At 45.7% G+C, this 19684-nt stretch overlaps 1 protein-coding gene across 3 annotated transcripts in view; it reads right to left on the minus strand.

Annotated features, from left to right (window-relative positions):
* Window positions 1-2127: 2127 nt before the first annotated feature.
* MEGF8 (multiple EGF like domains 8) overlaps window positions 2128-19684 on the minus strand; it is a 93878-nt gene continuing 76321 nt past the window's right edge. For all 3 annotated transcript variants that reach the window (XM_066607122.1, XM_066607121.1, XM_066607123.1), the window contains 11 exons: window positions 19375-19606; window positions 19057-19186; window positions 18537-18747; window positions 18232-18446; window positions 17771-17978; window positions 17469-17634; window positions 10639-10831; window positions 8551-8721; window positions 7764-7894; window positions 6992-7118; window positions 2128-5467 (listed from right to left, as the gene is read on the minus strand). In XM_066607122.1, coding sequence (XP_066463219.1) covers window positions 4235-5467; window positions 6992-7118; window positions 7764-7894; window positions 8551-8721; window positions 10639-10831; window positions 17469-17634; window positions 17771-17978; window positions 18232-18446; window positions 18537-18747; window positions 19057-19186; window positions 19375-19606 — 3017 coding nt within the window. In that variant the 3' untranslated portion in view covers window positions 2128-4234. The remainder of the gene's footprint in view (window positions 5468-6991; window positions 7119-7763; window positions 7895-8550; window positions 8722-10638; window positions 10832-17468; window positions 17635-17770; window positions 17979-18231; window positions 18447-18536; window positions 18748-19056; window positions 19187-19374; window positions 19607-19684) is intronic.

A 19684-nucleotide genomic window follows, 5' to 3' on the forward strand; every position in this document is an offset into this window, starting at 1 on the left:
AAAAAAAAAGACATTTTTTTTGCTGTAGTACTTTTGTTTTCAAAGATATTTAATTTTTAAAAATTACTTTCTGCCGTCCTGTAGTTTGTGTTAGTACCGTACTATACATACAACTTTTTTATAGCCTTTCATTGCATTTTTTCTTGGAGACAGGGTGACCAAAAAAGCACATTTCTGGCGTTCTTGATCCTTTTTTGTGATGACATTCATCATGTGGGGTAAATAATCCGTTACTTTGAAAGATCGGACTTTTACGGATGCAGCGATACCAAATATGTATTTTTGTTATATTATTTAGATTTTATTATAATTATGGACAAAGGTTTTTTTTTTTTTACTTTTATTACTTTCTTTATTTTAATAATTAGTAAAAGTTCTTATTTTCACTTTTTTTTTAGTCCCCAGAGGGGACAACAACTTGACAACAACCCCAAGTGCATGGCCTTTCCGAAGGCCCCCGACTGCCACGACACTCGCATCACTCACTGCTATCTCAAAGCGGGGGAAGGCCATACAGGATCCCCCGAATGCTGTTCGGGGGATTTAAATGCCGCTGTCAGAATTGACAGTGGCATTTAAAGGGTTAATAGCTCTGATGAGTGGTGTGGGCTTATCGGAGCTGTTGCTGGCGGGTGTCGGCAAAAAAAACAGCCAACGAAAGAGTTGTATGAAGCGAAATGGTCGCGCGATCTCTCTTCATACATACCCCGACGCTGCAGGATGTAAATGTACGCCTTGCAGCGTTAAAGGCCTGTGGGAGCCCCTGTGTGAACCTTGTGCACTATTTGCGGTGTAGGTGGTAGGCCTAGCTTACCTCTGTATACCACAGGCAATCTGTTTAGTTAATGGGCAGGTTTTTACTTTGCATTCGCTGTGTTTTGTGAAGTCCCATGTATCATGAAGCTGGCTGCGGACAGGATTGCCTGTTGTGATCCTAACAGGACACCAACACCAAGGGAGAGCAGCTACAGTCCTGAATTTCTCCATATGTTGGTAATTTGTCTAACCATGGATTGATGTACAGTTAGCCCTTGCAGAAGTCATTAACACAGAGGTTCACTTAGTTTTCTCCCTGCACTGCGGGTTTCCTCAATAAAACACATGAACAGTGCAGCTGGTTTTATGTTATTAGTTTAGATAGTGTTTGCCTATACTGTAGACTTAGATAAATCGCACCACATTTTTAAATTATTAATCAGTGCAGAAATCCAGGTAATTCCCAATGGGTTCACTTACTTTTTCTTGCAATTGTATACCATAAATGTCTGAAAGATATGTGTTCCACATCTGGGAACCACATCTATCTCCAGAGCAAAGCTTCTCAGCTCAGACCACCACATTCATGCTATGACTGAATGCAGAGGGGGCCGGGATTACACAAATAGCCAAGCTTGCCGTGCCGGGTGTCATCACCTCCAGAACTCCCATAGAAGTGAATGGGAGTTCCAGAAAGAATGCAGCACAGAGAACTCTGCAATCTCCATAATCCTAGCCTCCTCTGTGTTCAATCGCAGCCTGGATGTGGCGACCTTCACCAGGTCGTATGAGGTTGGGGAACCACCGCTTTCGAGATAGGTGCATAAATAGATAAAGTATTTGCATCTTGACAAAAGTCCTCACATTATGAACCGAAATGTTACAATTTGGATTGCCTTTACAATAAAAGCATCATAATAGCAAACCTGTATTGAGGCGCGGAGTCCTCTTTTTGCTATTAAGGGCTCAAATTGCCCCTCCCTTATACTGCACCTCAAATTGGATGCTACATATAATAACCAAACTTACCAAGATGTTCATGAAGAGTTGATTTATAGTAGAGTAATGATGTGAGCAACCAAACCACCAGTGAGAGGAAGCAAGACAACTAGAGATGAGCGAGTATACTCGCTAAGACACATTACTCGAGCAAGAAGTGCCTTAACAGAGTATCTCCCTGCTCATCTCTAAAGATTCGGGGGCCGGCGGGGAGCGGCGGGGGAGAGCGGGAGGAATGGAGGGGAGATCTCTCTCTCCCCCTCAACCCCCCCCACCCCCCCCCCCCGCAACTCACCTGTCACCCGCGCCGGCCCCCGAATCTTTAGAGACGAGCGGGGAGATACTTGGCTAAGGCACTACTCGTTCGAGTAATGTGCCTTAGCGAGTATACTCGCTCATCTCTAAAGACAACTATCAATACCGGACTAAGGAAATTGAGCAGCAATTCTATTTTGAAATTTCTCTATAATAATTTTAATATTCCACTACCTCCTCCCTCTCTATGTCCCTCATATGAGCCAGGGGCCTGTGGGACAGTGGAGACTGGGGCCAAATGGCCCTGTCCCACCGCGGACTTGCGTCATCCTTCTCCTAAATGTCCAGCAGCACGTCTCACATTCCAGCTGCTCAGGACATGGATTCTCCCTCTCTCTGCAGTACTACACTGGGATCAGGAAGGATGGAGAGCAGAATCTACAAGAGCTAGAATGTAAGGGAAACCCGTGCTGCTGGGCATTCAGGGGAGGGGGAGTCACAGAGGGGACTCCATTACATTGTGGGGACACAGAGGGAACACCAGTCTAGTACTATAAAGGCCACAGAGTCCTATGGGAGGGGACAACAGTACTATGGGAGGTTTACTGGGGTAGTGACAGAATGATACATGTGCACAGTGACAAGTCATGGCTGTAGGAAATCGTCATTTAGGAAGAAATTAAAGAACCAAAAAAAAAGTCCACCACCAATGGGAGAAGACGCCACTTGTGGTGACTGAGGTAACTGCACTGCAATCACTTTCACTCTGTAGAACTCGTGTTCTGACTATTACATGGTGACTGCATTATTTAGAGGTATTCTAGAGCTCAGCCGCCGTCCTGTAGTGTTCTAGATATGCTTTCTCTAATACATATATTTTTTTTTTTAGAGGGAAGGTCCCAATTCTAAATTTTCCTATATGGCCCCAAGATTTCTGTGGACACCCTTGCTTGAAAGCTTCTCTGGGGTCCTTACATTACTGAGCTTCTTTAGCTGTTCCTGTGTTGCCTGTGGCAAGTAAGAGAACATTGTGGTCCCCAGTGATTTTGTTAGTCACCCATGGGAGTGGGACAATAGGGAAGGAATATTAAGGTTAGGGCAGCAGAAATGCAGTCCTAAGCTCTTGCTCAAGACCTGAAGGTTACCGGTTCAATCCCCACGTAATAGTCGTAGTCGATTCACAGCCCCATATCGCGCTCGCCCGTGTGAAGTTAGCCTCAGGCTGGTTTGCACCGCCAAGAAACTCGTGTGCCATTTGGGCATTGCAAGACGTGCGAATATGAACCCTATTCTTGAACCCCGCTCACAACCTGAAGGTTTCGGGTTCAATCTTTGTATGGTTCAGTTAGCCGGTTCAAGTTTGCCTTCCATCCTTCCTGGGTCGGTAAAATGAGTACCCAGCTTGCTGGGGGGTAAACAATGACTAAAAAGGCAATGGCAAACCACCCCACGAAAACAGTCTGCCAAGAAAACACCACAATGTGACGTCACCCTAGGAGTCAGTCATGACTCGGTGCTTGCACCAGGGGACTTGACCTTACCTATTAGGGTTATGTGGAATTAGACTTTGTGCACTTCTATTTTTCTAACATCCCAACCAACAGTTTATCCATCTCATAACCCTAATGTTTTCCCCTTGTTAGACAGGACTTCAATGCACAGACTGTGGACACATTTATTATACGGTTTTCTGGAACAGTCAATTCTCACTGAGATGAATACTTCCCATGCGAACTGCCTATGTACAGGCCTTGTTCTTGCAGGACGACACGGGGCTATGTACATAAGCACAGAAATAGTGCAGTTGTGTGCAGCCCGCAGCTTATGATAAATTACAACTCCTGAAAGCTTGGCTGCCCATCATGAGGTCACTTATAGACACGATCTACAAAGCTGTGAATTGCAGCCCATCATAGTAGTGTTTTTGTTGAAGGCGCCAACCAATACTCAATAAAAAAAAAAATCATTGCACTAATCCATCATAAATATTATACCATACATACAAAAATTGTTAAATTAGTTGAAGTCCCCACACTAATCCTTTGGGGGTTTTGTACCCTTGTCATGTATCCAAGTCTCTCCTCTTTCCAAACATGGAAAAGTCCGACACCATTACTGGCCATTTATAAAGTCTGCATTTTATACTAGTTTAGGGTCTATTTCACCCAAGGGATTTTGTCCCATTGTCCCCTTGGGTTAACCCCACTGTTCACCGATACTTCATTCAAAGTGACATGCTTGTAAGGTTTTCATGGCTCAGAAGTCCCTTCCTTGAACTGCTGACAATATGGCTGGGCCCACAGTACTCCTGAAGGTTATGGCGTAAAGTCACAAGTGCAGAACCTAGACAAGCCCTATTGGGGGCTTGGGCACCACCAGGTAGCTGCAAAAGTAGAGTGACCACACCAGCCATGCCATCATCTGTGGGTTCCAGGGTGATTGGCCCAACTCGGAAGTTGGAATATGTGTACCCCAGCAGCTGAGATAAGAAAGGGTCCGAATGCCGTAATGAGGGAGGCTGTGGCGCTGATGGGTCATAGGACTTCAACCTAGGTTTGGAGCGGTGGTGATGATGATGATGGTGGTGGTGGTGGTGATGGGGAAGTGATGGTAAAACTGGTCCTCCAGGATGACACCCAACCATTTCTACATCTGGATGGAAATACACAGTTAATTTAGCGAATGGCCTACTGGCCATTTTACTCATTTCTTGAAGATGACGCCTCTGCTCCCTTCGGACATCCAGCCATTGCTTCACTTTCCAAAGCAGGACACATGCCGACAGGAACAGAAAAAAGCAGCTGAAGAAAACCGAAAAAAAGACAAAGAGGTCAATGTGTGCCTGGTCTTGACGGAAGAATAGCAAGCCTTGAGACTCCCCGGAACCACTGGTTGCATTGCCCAAAAGCAACAGATAAAAGCGACTGTTTTTCAAAGTGTGCAGCTCATGAGGGTATGTAATGACCACCCGGTCTCTGACCCCCCGGACAATCAGCACTGTCTGTTGATTGCGTACTGTAATGTAAGTAATCAGACCTTTGGGGCGTTCCTCACGAAGCCAAGATGATTTACTGACTGCAAACCATGAGCTATTATTTACAGAGGCAGCAGTGAGGGGTTCGGGACCTCCTGAAGCTTCACTATCAGCTATTCGGACAGAGTGAACCCCGGTTAATGGGTTGACATCAACAGCGAAGCTCTCCGGAGATGTTGACACAAAGACATCCACACAACCGAATGTCACATCAACAGTGACTCTGATGTCCACATTGGTGAACTTGGGCTGCACTCCAAAAAAGACACTGCGTCCATACGGCAAGTTCTGGATGTTGGGCTCATGAAAGCAGTTACTCTGTGAAGTTGGGTCGAAGCAATACTCTTGTTCTACAGTCATAAGTCGATAACACTGTCGGCCATTCACAGGGTTCCCATGGAAGGAGTCTTTACATTTTGCACACTGCAAAAAACATGGGAGAAATAGAGATAATTGTAAAAAAATAAAAAATAAACTATATGACGCTACGAGATGAACCTTCCGGCTGTATATTATGATGTTCTGTTGCAGATTAGATATGTTTTATGATGTTCTGCAGCAGCTGAGGTGCGTATTATATTGTTATGCAGTAGTGGAGGTAAGTGTAATGAGGTTCTGCAGGAATTCAGGTGAGTATTATAATATTCTGCATCAGCTAAAGTATGTAGTATGAGGTTCTGCAGCAGCACAGGTAGGCATTATGATGTTCTGTAGAAAGCGACAGATGTAGTGTGAAGTTCTGCAGTAGCTGAGGTGTGTATTATGAGGTTCTACAACATCTGAGGCGTGTACTGTGAGGTTCTGCAGCAGCTGAGGTGTGTATTATGAGGTTCCGCCGCAGCTCAGGTGGGTATTATGTTCTGTAATAAACGAGGTATGTATTTTGATACTTGGCAGTAGAAGAGGTGTGTATTATGAGGTTCTGCAGCAACTGAGGTGTATATCATGATGTACTACAGCATTTGGCACACAGTACTGTATATTACATGCCCATGGCCATGAAGAGAAGCAGCCATTTCCTATAAGAAATCAAGCCATGACCTGAATAAAGCTCATCCATTCAGACGGTTAGCTTCCATACTTATGCTAATCAATCGGGGACCTGATGGCTGGACCATTATTGACCACACATTTATGGTATACGGTAAAGGAAACCTGTCACTGGGTTCGTGCTGCCTGAACCACAGTCAACATGAACCCGGGACAGGTATACTTATTGCCCCCATGTATCTGTAATTCTGAAACGCTGCAATCTTTCCAGTATACACATACTTTAATCCTTCATTGCATTGTGTCTTTTATGATACAGTACACATATTTCCATAGAATTCTTAAGGGAATGGTTCTGCCTACTCCATGGTGTAACAGATATGAGACACTCCATGGCAATACTATATGTTTCTCAGAGCAGCCACTAGATGGCATAGTTGGTCAGTTGCAGATTATATAGAATATAATTTTTGTTGTTTTTGGAAATTCATGCAGTGAAGGGTTAAAGTGGGACTCGGAATAGAGTGTTGTTGCTACAAGAAGTGTTCTGCGCTGCTTGATTATCACCTTAGCATGTTGATTGACAGTTCTCTTGTCTTTTGTGTATAAGGAGAGTGCTGTCAGTCTACATGCGGGGGGACCAGCGCAGCCTCCCTCTTTGACTTGGAGCTCCGTTCTGAGTCAAACTTCAAAGTGTGTTTATTCTGAAATGATGCAGCGTTTAACAGTGACCCCCACACAGGGTCAATAGACCCACACACAGGGTCCTGGGTTCCCGCTGTCCGCGGCTCAGCTAGCATGAACCACAAGCAGTACGAACCCAGCCTATTAACCCACAAGCTGATAATATTTATCGAGCCTCAATAGATCCGCCTGTCGCTGGACATGAAACATTCAGGGCCTTTTCATGTTTAGTCACAGAAGACCTGTAATAAGTGTCTGCATTGTCCCCGGTACCTGGTATTTGTAGCAGTCTTTCTTGTCCGCACTGTTCTGACAGTTCTGGGTCTCTGTGTTGTTGCTACAAGGACAGTTTGTTCCATCCAGTTCGTTACATGTGTCTGCGTGGCCATTACACTGACATCTGAGAGAGACACGGAACACCAAGGTGAGACAGAAAGATAGAGAGAGAATGCCAAACCATCAAATGAGAACGAAGGCGTCATGTCCGTTATTACAGGGAAGCGGTCACGTCCCGCAGCAGCATAAACTAAGTTATGGTGCTGTTAGAGGACTTGACAGGAAGTTTGGTGATGTATTTTTTGTACTTACCCACTTCTATGATCCAGTGCTGTCAACCGGTGACGATAACACGGTGCATGAAAATTTGACTCTTCGACTGCTGTGTGCACGCTCTCCCGTAGATTTGTATAGAAAAGTGCATGCATGGGTCTCCGAAAAGAGTCAGATTTTCATGTTGCGTGCCAACATCATCACCCGGCTCCCTGTCACATTCTCTAACAGTACCATAACTTATTTTATGCTTCTGTGGGGACGTGACAGGTTCACTTTAAACCACATTAGGGAATTATTAGAAAAGTAACCCTGATAATATTGGTGCACGGGTCATTTCCAGTTAATCAAAATATAATGCTGCCCTCTTGTTGTGAAAAGGTGTAATAGCACAATCCATTGGAAATACAACCAGTGTTCCAAAATAAAAAATTGATAGCCTGGTTGTTGCTACTATATGTATAAACAAGCTGTACCTTTAATACAAAACACCTACTTAGTGCAGCGCTTGTCCAGCAGGAAGTATCCCGGCAGGCAGCCCTCACACTTGTCCCCCAGGCTGTTATTCTGACAATTCACGCATAGCGCCGTGTCCTCGGTGGGTCCCTGACTCACCCAGGTTGGGATCTGCAGACACAAAGACATATTTGTTACAGGCACAGAATGTCAGAGCCTATTAACCCACGAGCTGACAATATTCATCAAGCTCAGGCCTAGTGTCCACGGGCGGATCCGATTTGCGTGAATCCACGCGGGTCACTTTTCCCCGGAAGATCTGCAAATCAAGCAGCCCATAGGAAAGCATGGGCCTCTGCACATGAATTAAAGCATGCAGATTTGCTTAGCGGACCTTTTTGTCCGGAAAACAAATTGCAGAATTCTCCGTTTCATTGCGGTTCCCGCATAGACTGCTTCCATTGTGATCAATGAGAGCCGTCCGATCCGTGGCTCATCTGCAATTGAAATGCAGATGGGCCACGGATTACTCGGGAAAGCAGGTGTTTAAAGAAAAAAAAAACAACTTCACCACGCATGTGCGGCGACACGCTGGACGGCGCTTCCACACACATCCGCAGTGAAGAACATAGAAGAACCAGGCACGCAGAAGACCCGGACAGGTAAGCGGCGTCCTCGTCCACGGTCAGATTCTGCTTCAGGCTCCCGCATGAGGAATCCGATTTGCCCGTGGACATTGGGCCTTAGATAGATCCTCCTGTCACTGGACATGAAATTAGAGAATCACAAGAAAAGTTTCCCATGAGACGGGCTGTGTCCGCACAAACCTTGTCAGGATCCAGAGAATACTTTTCAGGTTCCTTCATTGTTCTCTCGTACTCCTCCATTGTCATACACACTTCACTGTTTCCACGGCAGAAGTCCAGGCAGGGGCGACACGTTCCGCCATTTATAGCTGATCCAACAAACAGCGGCTTACACTTCTCACAGTGTTCTCCCTAGAGACAAGAAACAAAAGTATAGCTTGGTAAAATGAAAGCTGCGCCGTGATTGGTTGTTATTTTTTATACTGCTGGGATAAAATGAAAGCTGCACCGTGATTGGTTGCTAGGGACAACAAGGATTTTCTTTTAGACAGCTTCCATGCCCTCCTGTACAACAAACTTCAGTGCAATGTTGTTTACTGGGAAGTATTTTATTTAGAAGCGCTAAGAAAAAAAGAAAAACCTGCAGAGCCTTTTGAAAAATTCCACTAGTGTCCACAAACGTCGGCCAGTGGAGCCACACAAAGGCCCTCCACGTTGGTCTGTCCCGAGGAGTTTGTGTATTAGAAATAGTCTACGCTTTTGGATGGCTGCACACGGGCATATTTGCATTGCGGAATCCAGTTTGGGCGTCAACCTCTGGATTTCACAGCAAATACTGGCCATAGCATGCAATAGAAAAACGCTTTTTCCTGCCCGGAAGCGGAAATCCAATGCAATTTTTCGCTTCGCGGAAGAAAGATTGCTGCACGTTCTACTTTTGTGCGGTGTCCGCACGGACAGCTTCCATTGAAGTCAATGTAAGACGTCCGACCCGCGGTTCTTCTGCAATTAACATTGCACAAAGGTCGTGGGACCCACGTCAACCACTAGCGATGGCGCAGGAAAATCTGTACTGCGCATGTCCGATGGCTCACCAGTTGGACCATCCGCAGTACATAAAAAGCAGAGAAACTACAGGTATGCGGGGTCACCGGCACGGCACCGGTTTACTTTCTGCGTGTTCCGTGGAGAATTTTTATTGAGGTCTCCATAAGGGATACCTGATGGCTGCCTTTGGAGTTGGTAGTACAGCAATGGTGCCAACTTTCTATGGGCATTTCAATCTGAGGATCCGATTCCCATTTCTGCATAAATGGAAGTTTATTTTCTGGAGAAGGTTGCTTTCGCAAACTAGTGAGATAATTCCCCTTTGTAGAGGATTTTGTAAACATATAGATTTGTATGGAGTAGCTTCAGGAAGTACGGGTGGAAGAGATATATAATGAAGAAAGTGGAATATTTGATCAGCCACCTGCACATGGGCGGGTCGGACCTCGGCATGCAGGATTTCTGCAGCGGAGTTTGACCTGGTGACCCCCGCTTACCTATCTGGCATCTTCTCCTCTGCTGTGTATGTGCTGGAAGGCACATGCAGAGTACAGAGGACGCCGTGCCATCGCTATGGCGATGACACGGCATCCTCCGCTGCGAATGTGCCAGCCGGATCGCCAGCCGGCACATGCACAGTGGAGAGGACGCCACGCCGTCACTATGGTAATGACGCGGCACCTGCGGCCATTCTGTAATGATGATTGCAGAATGGCCGCGGGATGGACAGCTTCCATTGACTTCAATGGAAGCCAGCCGTGTGTAGCCCGCACAAAATTGCAGCATGTTGCAATCGATTTTCGCTCGTGGGCAGGAAATCGTGTTTTCTCATAGCATGCTATGGGCTGGATTTTCTGCAGAATTCGGAGGCAGAATCCAGCTCCGAATTTCGCAATGCAGATCCGCCCGTGTGCAGGAGGCCTAACTCTTAAAAGTTCCTATGCAGAACTGTTGTGGGGTATATGAATTTAATCTAGTGCTAAAATGGTATAAAGTTGTTGGATAAATCTGAACTTGGGGGGGGGGGGGGGGGAGAATTTAGGATTGGGAATAACTAGGAGCATGAGGGGGGGGGGGGACTGTCCATGTTTGAATCTGGTGCTCCTCCAGAGGAGTAATGAATACTAAGTAAATGGACCTAATGGGAACAGGCCTGGAGGCAGAGGTCCGGTAGACCACGTTAGGAAATTGAGGTGGTGTGAAGTTTGTCCAGATTATCTCTTACTGCAGAACCCACCAAAATAGCTCAAAAAGGTATAGTTCAACATAAAAGTCACTAACCATAGTATTATTGTGGCACTGCAGACACACATCCTCAGCCCCGAGGCCAACACAGTCACTATGCTTATTACAGCGGCAGGCCACTGAGCAGTTCTCCCCCACGTAACCAAAGTCACAACGACACCTGTTGGGCTCGACACAGGTTCCATTAACACAGCCATGTTCACACACAGGGTGACACAGACCTGTAACACTGAAACAAGAAGAGAAACAGGCCGTCAGAACACTGAATAAGTAAGTTAGTAAATACCGCACACAAACATGAGCCTGGTGACCACCATAGAAATAACACACTCATTTCTACAGTAGGAACTAGGAAAAATAGCCACCATTGAGAAAACAATTCGGGCAAACAGATCCAAGAAATACAAGTTCTCAAATCCCTTTTCTCGTCCATATCCTTGGGGGACACAGCTTTGGCTATGGGTATAGCTACTGCCACTAGGAGGCGACACTAAGCAGAAAAAGTGTTAGCTCCTCCCACAAGCTATATCCACCCTGCAGGCACCAAGTTAATCGGTTTTTCTCGCTTTCCTCTCGAAGTGGGACAAATCCGTGGAAAAGCAGAGTACTTCTGCAAATGCGACGCTTACATCCTTGGTGGATGGACTCCCCACGGGTTCATCTAGGACACTCCTTTCTGATCCTTCAATGGCAGGTACTCACCGCGGATACCAGCCGCTCCAGCTTGCTCTACAGAAACTCAAAGTGCAGAGCACTCGAGCCAAAAATAAATCCACACTGCCGATTAATGTGTTGGAACTCTGAGCCATTCTCCAGTCGCTTCATCACTTTGCACCCCAGCTGACAGGTCGCCTAGTCCAGGTCCAAACCAACAACGTGACGGGCGTTGCATAGGTAAATCAGCAAGGCAGAACCCGCAGCATGAGGGTCATGGCAGAAAAAGCAAAAATTTTAACCTGGGCCAAGGATCACCTTTCAGCACTCTCGGTGGTCCACATATTGGGAGCAGACAGCTGGATAGCCGACTTCCTCAGCAGGAAGACAGTCGACCCAGAAGAATAGGAGCTACACCCTGTAGTCTTTGGCGCAATATGGGGCCATCCGAATGTCAAACTAATATCATCCAGGATCAATCGCAAGCTGCCGACCTTTGTGGCCCCGGTCTCAAGACCCTCAGGCTCGAGAAGTGGACACGCTCGTAATCCCATGGATGAGCTGTTGGTTCCAGTACGCCTTTTCCCCTTCCTACTAATCCCATGACTTCTCAAGAAGATCAAATCGGAAAGTCTCCCAGTAATTCTCATAGCCCCAGATTTGCCCTGCTCGGTGTGGTACACAGATCTAGTCAACTCTCCGTGGCGCCTCCTTCTTCAAGACAATCTTCTCTTACAGGGACACCTTTTTCACATGAGTTTATCTACACTTCATTTAACGGTGTGGCTTGAGAGCCAGCGGGCTTGCGGAACCAGTCAGTCAAACCATGTTGAAGGCTAGGAAACCTTCTTCCTCTTGGGTTTATCATTGTATTTGCATGAGTTTATTTCTCTGGTGCGATTTCCCTATTTGTAACCCCAGATGGCCAGAGGCACGGTCTTTCAGCTTCCAAAGTCGTTGCTTCTCGTTGGACATGATTTACGGTGGTAGAGGCCTATTGTACCAAGGGCAAGGTGCCTCTATTCCGAGTTACAGGGCATTGCACTCAGGCCTTGGGGGTTCCATGAGCAGTTTGTAATGGGGCCTCAGCTACGCAGCTGTGTAAGCCTGCTATATGGTCTTCCTTTTACACCTTTTCAAAGTTCTACCGCATGCATACCTTTACATTCACGGATGCCTCCCTCGGTCGGAGAGTTCTGTAAACGGCTATAGGCTGTCCATATACAAGATATACCTTCAAACAACTGGAGCTGCTCCTGAACATCCCATGGTCACGGCTGTGACCCACAATGATACGGATGAGAAAAGATAATTTTTGTACTTACCATAAAATCTCTCTCTCGTCTCGTTCATTGGCAGACAAAGCACGCATCCAGTTGGGTATTTAGTTCTGGTAAATTTATCTCTCCCTATTGGAGTGTTCCCTCTGTAGTTGTACATGGTGCTACCCCGAGTTATAGCTTTTTCATTTCATTATGTTAACTGTGTTTTTCCTTGTGTACATACTTGGCTACTCCTATTGCTTGCATACAAACTGATTAGCTTGTTGCCTGCAGGCGAAATATAGATAGTGGGAGGAGCTAACACTTTTTCTGCTTATTGTCCACCTCTTAGTGGCAGTAGCTGTACCCACAGTCAAAAAAACTGTGTTCCCAAATGAACGAGACAAGAAAGAGATTGTATGGCAAGTACAAAAATCTTGTTATTTAAGGATTAAAGCTCCATATTTCTGATTAAAATTCCCAGCATGGACATAAGAGATAAATGATCAATGCCTGGATATCTGCAGTCACCACTAGAGGGAGCCTAGTAGCTTACCACATACTGTATATAAATTGAAGTCAATATTACAACAGTATACAGTAAACTGGTCATTTAACTATAAAGCGATGTTGACACAATGAAAATCATTTCAATAGTATTTCCACAGCAAAAATCCACATGCTTAAACCCTACAGCTGCCATGGTATCCACACGGAAAAGCTTGCTTCAATAGGGCTCATCTGCATGCAAACATCCTGATGCGGAATCCGTGTCAAGAAGTGAAATATCACTTTGTCTATTACACAGAGAAATCTGTACCATACACACTACAGGGCAGATTCCCTTTCATATTGATGTGATGCTTAATTGGCATCGATTCACCACAAATCTGATGCAGAATTCGTGACAGTTTCTTAAATCTTAAGTCTATACTGAGGAGCTTGGTGTCACAAAAACAAATCTCTGAACTGCATAAAGATATATTAAATCAGTTTTTCCCATGACAGGAAGTGACGTGATATCACTAGGAGATGCCATCTTAGACAGTAAAGACCTTTGGACCTATTTAGGTTTTAAAAAAAAAAAAAAAATTCATCACGAGTTGGAAATCCACAGACTCCACAATATTGTCTCCCTCGCCCCTAGTCAGACCTCATCTTGAATACTGTGTCCAGTTCTGATCACACCAATTTATAAAAGACAGACAAACTGGCAAGTTCAGAGAAGAGTTACCAAGATGGTGAGCGCTCTGCAAATCATGTCCTATGAGGAACGGTTAAAGGAATGTTTAGCTTGCAAAAAGGAAGGCTGAGAGGAGACTTAATTCCGACTCTATCCGTTCAGTCGTGTCCAACTCTTGGATACTCTGTATGCCAGTCCTCTCCATGCTTCTCTATTCTCTATGGCCGCTTTCAATTGCTTGATGTCCATTCCCGTGCATTTCTTAATGGTGTCCAGTCTCTGTCTCATGAGGAACACCTGTGGGTTAACATGCTCCAGGACAGCTTTGTTGGTGACTCTAGCTGTCCAGGGGATTCAAAGAAGTTTTCTCCTCCACCACAGCTTGAAAGTGTCAATATTTCTTTTGTCTACTATCTTCAATGTTCACGACTCACAGCCATATGTTGTAATCAGGAAGACGATGGCTGTGATTAACCTTTGTTTCTTGGTGACTAAGGCATCCTTGCGCTTCCATATTGGCTCTATGCTCACCATGGACTTACACCATAGTGCTAATTAATGCTTTATCTCCCCTGTTGAGCTGCCACTATGATCGATAAGAAACCCAAGATATACAAAGCTATTAACCACTTTAATTTCCTCGTTGTTGACCTTTATTTAGACTTCCTTGTTGGCAGCGGTCGGGATCTATGTCTTTTTGATATTCAGGTGAAGTCTAACGTCTCACTTTCTCCTTTTAGCTTCAGGATCAGCATTTTTAGATGCTTTGCTGTCTCTGCTACAAGGGTTGTATCGGATGTGCATCTTAGATATAGGATATGGGTTTTGGTTGAAAATAGGTGGTAGAACCATCAGTAAAGTCTAGCTGCCTCATGATCACTTTCGCTTAGAGGTTGAAAAAAAAAAAAGGGGAGATGATGCATCCTAGTCTCGTGCCCTTTTGGATCCTGAACCGTCCTTAACCCCATACTTAGTTCTCACTGTGGCTACTTGATTACTGTAGAGGAACCTGATCGACGTGATCAGGTGAGCTGTTACTCCTAAATCCCTCAATGCTTCCCTAAGCTTATCATGCTCACCATAGTCAAAAGGCTTGGTGTAATCAATGAAACACAGATAGAGCTTCTTTTGATACTTTCTTTCCTTTTCCATGATCCACCTCAGCTGTAGCAGTTTCAGGCACTGGGACGGAACCTTAGGTGTAATAGCCGCAGGTCTGGAGAGTAGTCAGCGAAGAGCCAGGAGTCAGCAACGTGAGGTCTCGGTTTGCAGTAATATAAATGAGGAAGGCAGCGTAGTCGGAAAGCAAGCCAGAAGTCAGCAACAGGAGGTCTTAGTTTGCAGTACAGATGGGTGAGACGGCTAGTGTAGTTAGAACAGAAGCCAGAAGTCAGTATCAGGAGGTCTTGGAGAAAGAGCAGAGGAACAGGCAAAGTGGAGCATGATCAAACAGTGCTGTGGAGCAAATAATTACGCATTGAGAGAGTGGCAGGGCCAGGCTTTTATAGGAAGTGCAATCAAGAACAGAGGCGGGGCCAGGACCAGCAGGCAGTAACTAGGTAACTTGGATCAGGAAACAAGGCTGAGAGTCATGCAAGGGAACTACCCACAAGCTGGATAGCTCAGTAGTGAGAGCTACCGACTGGAGCGTAGGTGTGCGATGTGGTCACAGGTCCCTCAGCCCTTGTGGAATCCAGCTTAAACATCAGGAAATATCTGGTCGAGAATACTGCACAGGCGCTTCTGAATGATTTTCAGAAGCACCTTGGTGGCATGGGGAAACAGAGTAATTGTTCTGTATTTTCCACATCACCCTTCTTTGGCAGTGGTTTGAAAACTGATATTTTCCAATACTTTGGCCACGTGCAAGTCCTACAGATCGTCTGGCATAATGTTGCAAGTGCAGCTCTTGGAACTGGTTTGAGCAGCTCAGCAGGGATTCTATCAATTCCAGGTGCCTCATCGCTCACTCTACTTCACTTTCCAGCAGGTCTGGTTCCAGATCCTCTTGGCTACTATGTTCTTCTTGGTGGTCATTGCTAGTGCCAGTGTATAATTCTTCGGTATTCTTTCCATCTCTTCTTGATGTCCTGTTGGTCGCCGATTTCATCCCAGTCATGAAAAAAAGAAGGCTGAGAGGAGACTCAGCGGTCTACAAATATCTGAAGGGCCGTCACAGTGCAGAGGGATCAGCCCTATTCTCATTTGCACAAGGAAAGACTAGAAGCAATGGGATGAAACTGAAAGGTAAGAGACACAGATTAGATATTAGAAAGAACTTTCGGACAGTGAGGGTGATCAATGAGTGGAACAGGTTACCACGGGAGTTGCTGAGTTCTCCTTCACTTTAAGTGTTCAAACAAAGGCTGGACAAATATCTGTCTGGGATGATTTAGTGATCCTGCACTGAGCAGGAGCTTGGACCCGATGACCCTGGAGGTCCCTTCCAACTCTACTATTCTATGTTCCTGTCATCTCCCTACAGCACCATAAACTAACTTAGGGTGCTATTAGGGTAGATGACAGGGAGCTGGGAGATGTATTTCTTTACTTATCCGCCTGTTTCCCGCACAGCCCAAAAATCTGACGCATTTCAGATTGCGTGCATGCGCTCTTCCATACAAGTCTATGGGATAGCACTGCACAAGACTCTGAAAAGAGTCAGATTCTCATGCGGTGCGTGGACTTCAGCGGTGAACACCATGAGATCCATGGAGTGGGCGAGAATAAAAAAAATACATCACCCAGCACCCCATCACCTGCACTAACAGCATCATAAGTTAGTTTATGGTGTGGTAGGGAGAAGACAGGTTACCTTTAACTAAACATAACTAATGAAACAATGTTGGAGAGTCTGTGGATTGCCAACTCGTGATGATCTCAACAGCAATCACAGGCCCTGGCAAGCCCAGACATAGAAGTATGGCGTCCGGTTACCATGGCAATCCATCAGCCCTTCGCAATCACGTCGCAGAGGTCCGATGACGTCACAGAGGGAGCACCCTCCTTCTATGAACGCTTTACATGCCACGATGTACATTTATCGCGGCATCCAAGGGGTTAAGAGCTGGGATAGGTTTTCTCACTGATCCCTGCTTTTGCAGCAAGAGGCTGGCTATTGGTCACAGCCGCTCCCACCGCAGGATAGCGCAGCCTCACTTCTGAGCCCACGCCATTCACAGGACATAAAAGTTTACATCCTATTGCGTTAACTACCACCATGTCAAATATCAACTTATGTCCTGTGGCATTATGGGGTTAAAAGATATGGAATAGAGATGGATAAATTCAGTGCAAACGACTGCAGAAGAAGATACGTATAGCGTTTTTTCTGCTTTATGCTAACAGTGTATGATGAAACCACTGGCGTGGTATTGGTATGAGGGATGGGGTGGAGGGGCAAGCACTGACAGTGTGTGGGTTTGGTTTTTTTCTTCTGTACAAGCAAAATCAGTCTTTCACCCAGGGCTGCGGCTCGCCCTTAGTGAAGTGGCAGTTCTACTGATATATAAGGATGCTCTGTATATTATGCCTTGCTTTTTCTTCCTTTCTTTGTATTATAATTTTAATATACATTCTGTGCTCTTCTTTTGACACTATGAAAGTAGAGAGGAGACGATTTCTAGTGTAATATGTTATAAATGTTTATTTTTGCACTTTGGTTGGAAATGCATAAAAAAACTGTTTTAAAGACAACAAAAGCCATTTAAAAGGAAAACATTCTGTGCCAGTTTAAGGCTTTACGGGTCAAGGTAAACTTGGCTTACTTGTGAAGTGTGTAGCCTTTCTTGCACGTGCACTTGAATCCAAGAAGCATATCACTACAGTTCTGAGTCTCATTGCAGTCATGATGCTGGTTCAGACATTCATTTTCAGGGGGGCAGGACATAAAGGCCCAATGAGACTCCAAAGAGCTGCACTGCTCCCCCAAACCTGCATCCAATAACAGCGTTACACAAACAAACCAACAGTTTAGTGTAAGGGATGACTGTACTATAATAAAACTCCCATGTACTGCTAATATACCCATTTTTTTCACCATTAGAGCCACCCTGGTATTTTTTCTCACCTTGAGTGGGTCCACTGAGCCCACCTTCCACACATCTACCTTCCCCGTTGCCTCCTCGCCGGGCGCACCACCCGCAGCGGGGGTGCTGGATGCAGGCCGCACAATGGGTGTGACGGGAACAAGATGGCGAGCAGTTCTCTGCTCCACTTAAGACTCTGCCACAGGCACCAGCAGCACATCGCATCGGTAGGAAAGTGGGGCTCATGCACTAAATAAAAGTGAGAAAGCAAGTTCGTCAAAAGTTTCACTGATAACGGATAGTGAGAGAAAAAAATCTAAATGAATTCAATTAACAAACTAACTTTACAATTTCCAGTACATTAATTGGCCAGTCATAATAATCTCATAATGATCTCAAGAAGGCAGAACACCTTTGGTGTAAAATGATGGCTAAAAACTCCACCAGCATATTTTTGGATTTCCTTACAATAGTTCGCCGCTATGCGGTACAACTGAGTTACCTGCTTCAGAGCAACGCTCCATACACACTGCTGCCAACCACCATCCGCACCCTTAGAGCTTAGACACTCGTGGCAGGTGCTGTGGTTATAACATGGGGTTGGACAAGGAAGCGGTGGAGACGATTCCACAGGCATTGGAGAGACATTGAGCAATGAGTGGCTGAAGCAAGTCCAGTCGTAGGTAGGCTGCACACTGAGGATCCGACGGGTCTCTCCTAAGAGCGTGAGAGAAGGGGTTAGTTAGAGAGTAAAGATCGGGTGCAGATAAGCTGGGGCTGGTATGGACGTGCTGCTGGCTTTGTCACCTGTTCGTTTAAATTGGCGGGTCCACATGCACTTCCCAGAGGCAATACACTTGTGACAATCGGAAGCCTCGCATGAGATCTCTGAACAGTTGCTGGCAAGGAATATCTCCCGTTGGTTGATACGACAGTCATTCTCCGAAGTGCAGCTTCCATCACTGCCAATGCAGGCGCCCTCTGGACAGTTTGTACACCACTTGCAGCGAGGCGCACCCTGAGAGAGTGCAATGTGATCAAATTAATATCCTCTAATGCATAATTTAGGGAACGCACTGAACATAGAAGCAAAGAGACACCACAAAGACCACACAAACAAATCCAGTGAAGACTAATCCTGCAGTCAAGAGTTACTGACTTCCATTTGCCTCTAGGTTAGCGAGAAGAAGGGGCAGAGGGATCGGAGTAAGACGACTGCAGGATCAGACAACCCATGTAGCTTGCTAGCATGGAGACATAGGTTGTAATCCGAGGGATACTGTTCGCTTAGCCTATCATGTATCCGTAACGCCGGTGCAGTTCTCACCGTGCTCAGCTGTGCGCTCATAGAGCGAGGGTGCTGTGCTAAACACTCACTGCAGGTCCTCAGCCTCCTGCACTCATCCGCAGATCTCGGCAATGGGAAACAGGATGAAAAGGCCTGGGAGCAACTGCGCCTGAAAAATAACAGAGATGAACTATAACAAAACATAAACTACATATTCCTTCAATAGCGCAGTCCACAAAATTGCAATTCACAAAAAAGCGAAGCCCCGTTTACAAGACCAATAGTTTGGTTATTTCACAAGTAATGCAGCTGCAGATCTGTTCATTTCTGCGTAATTCTACATACTCTCTAGATTACCTTTCAGCAACATCCGCCGACATGCAGCTGTATTGGCACCAGACGCAACTTCCAGCACTCTGATTGCAGGAGGATGGGGTGCTGAACAACATGCAGGGGTCTGAAGGCACTGACAACGTCACCATGCGGCCCAGAGCCACACCATTAAACCCTCCTGAAATGTAGAGCCGTCCACCCACCACAGCCACGGCATGACCTATTGATTCATTTACAGGGACACCCAATATGAGATCTAAGAGAGAGAAAATATGAGTAAAGGTCATCAGAACTGTAGCTTCTAGAGATCATAGATCTATTCACATACCAACAG

This window comes from Eleutherodactylus coqui, chromosome 6, assembly GCF_035609145.1.
Source record: "Eleutherodactylus coqui strain aEleCoq1 chromosome 6, aEleCoq1.hap1, whole genome shotgun sequence".
Lineage (NCBI taxonomy): Eukaryota > Metazoa > Chordata > Amphibia > Anura > Eleutherodactylidae > Eleutherodactylus > Eleutherodactylus coqui.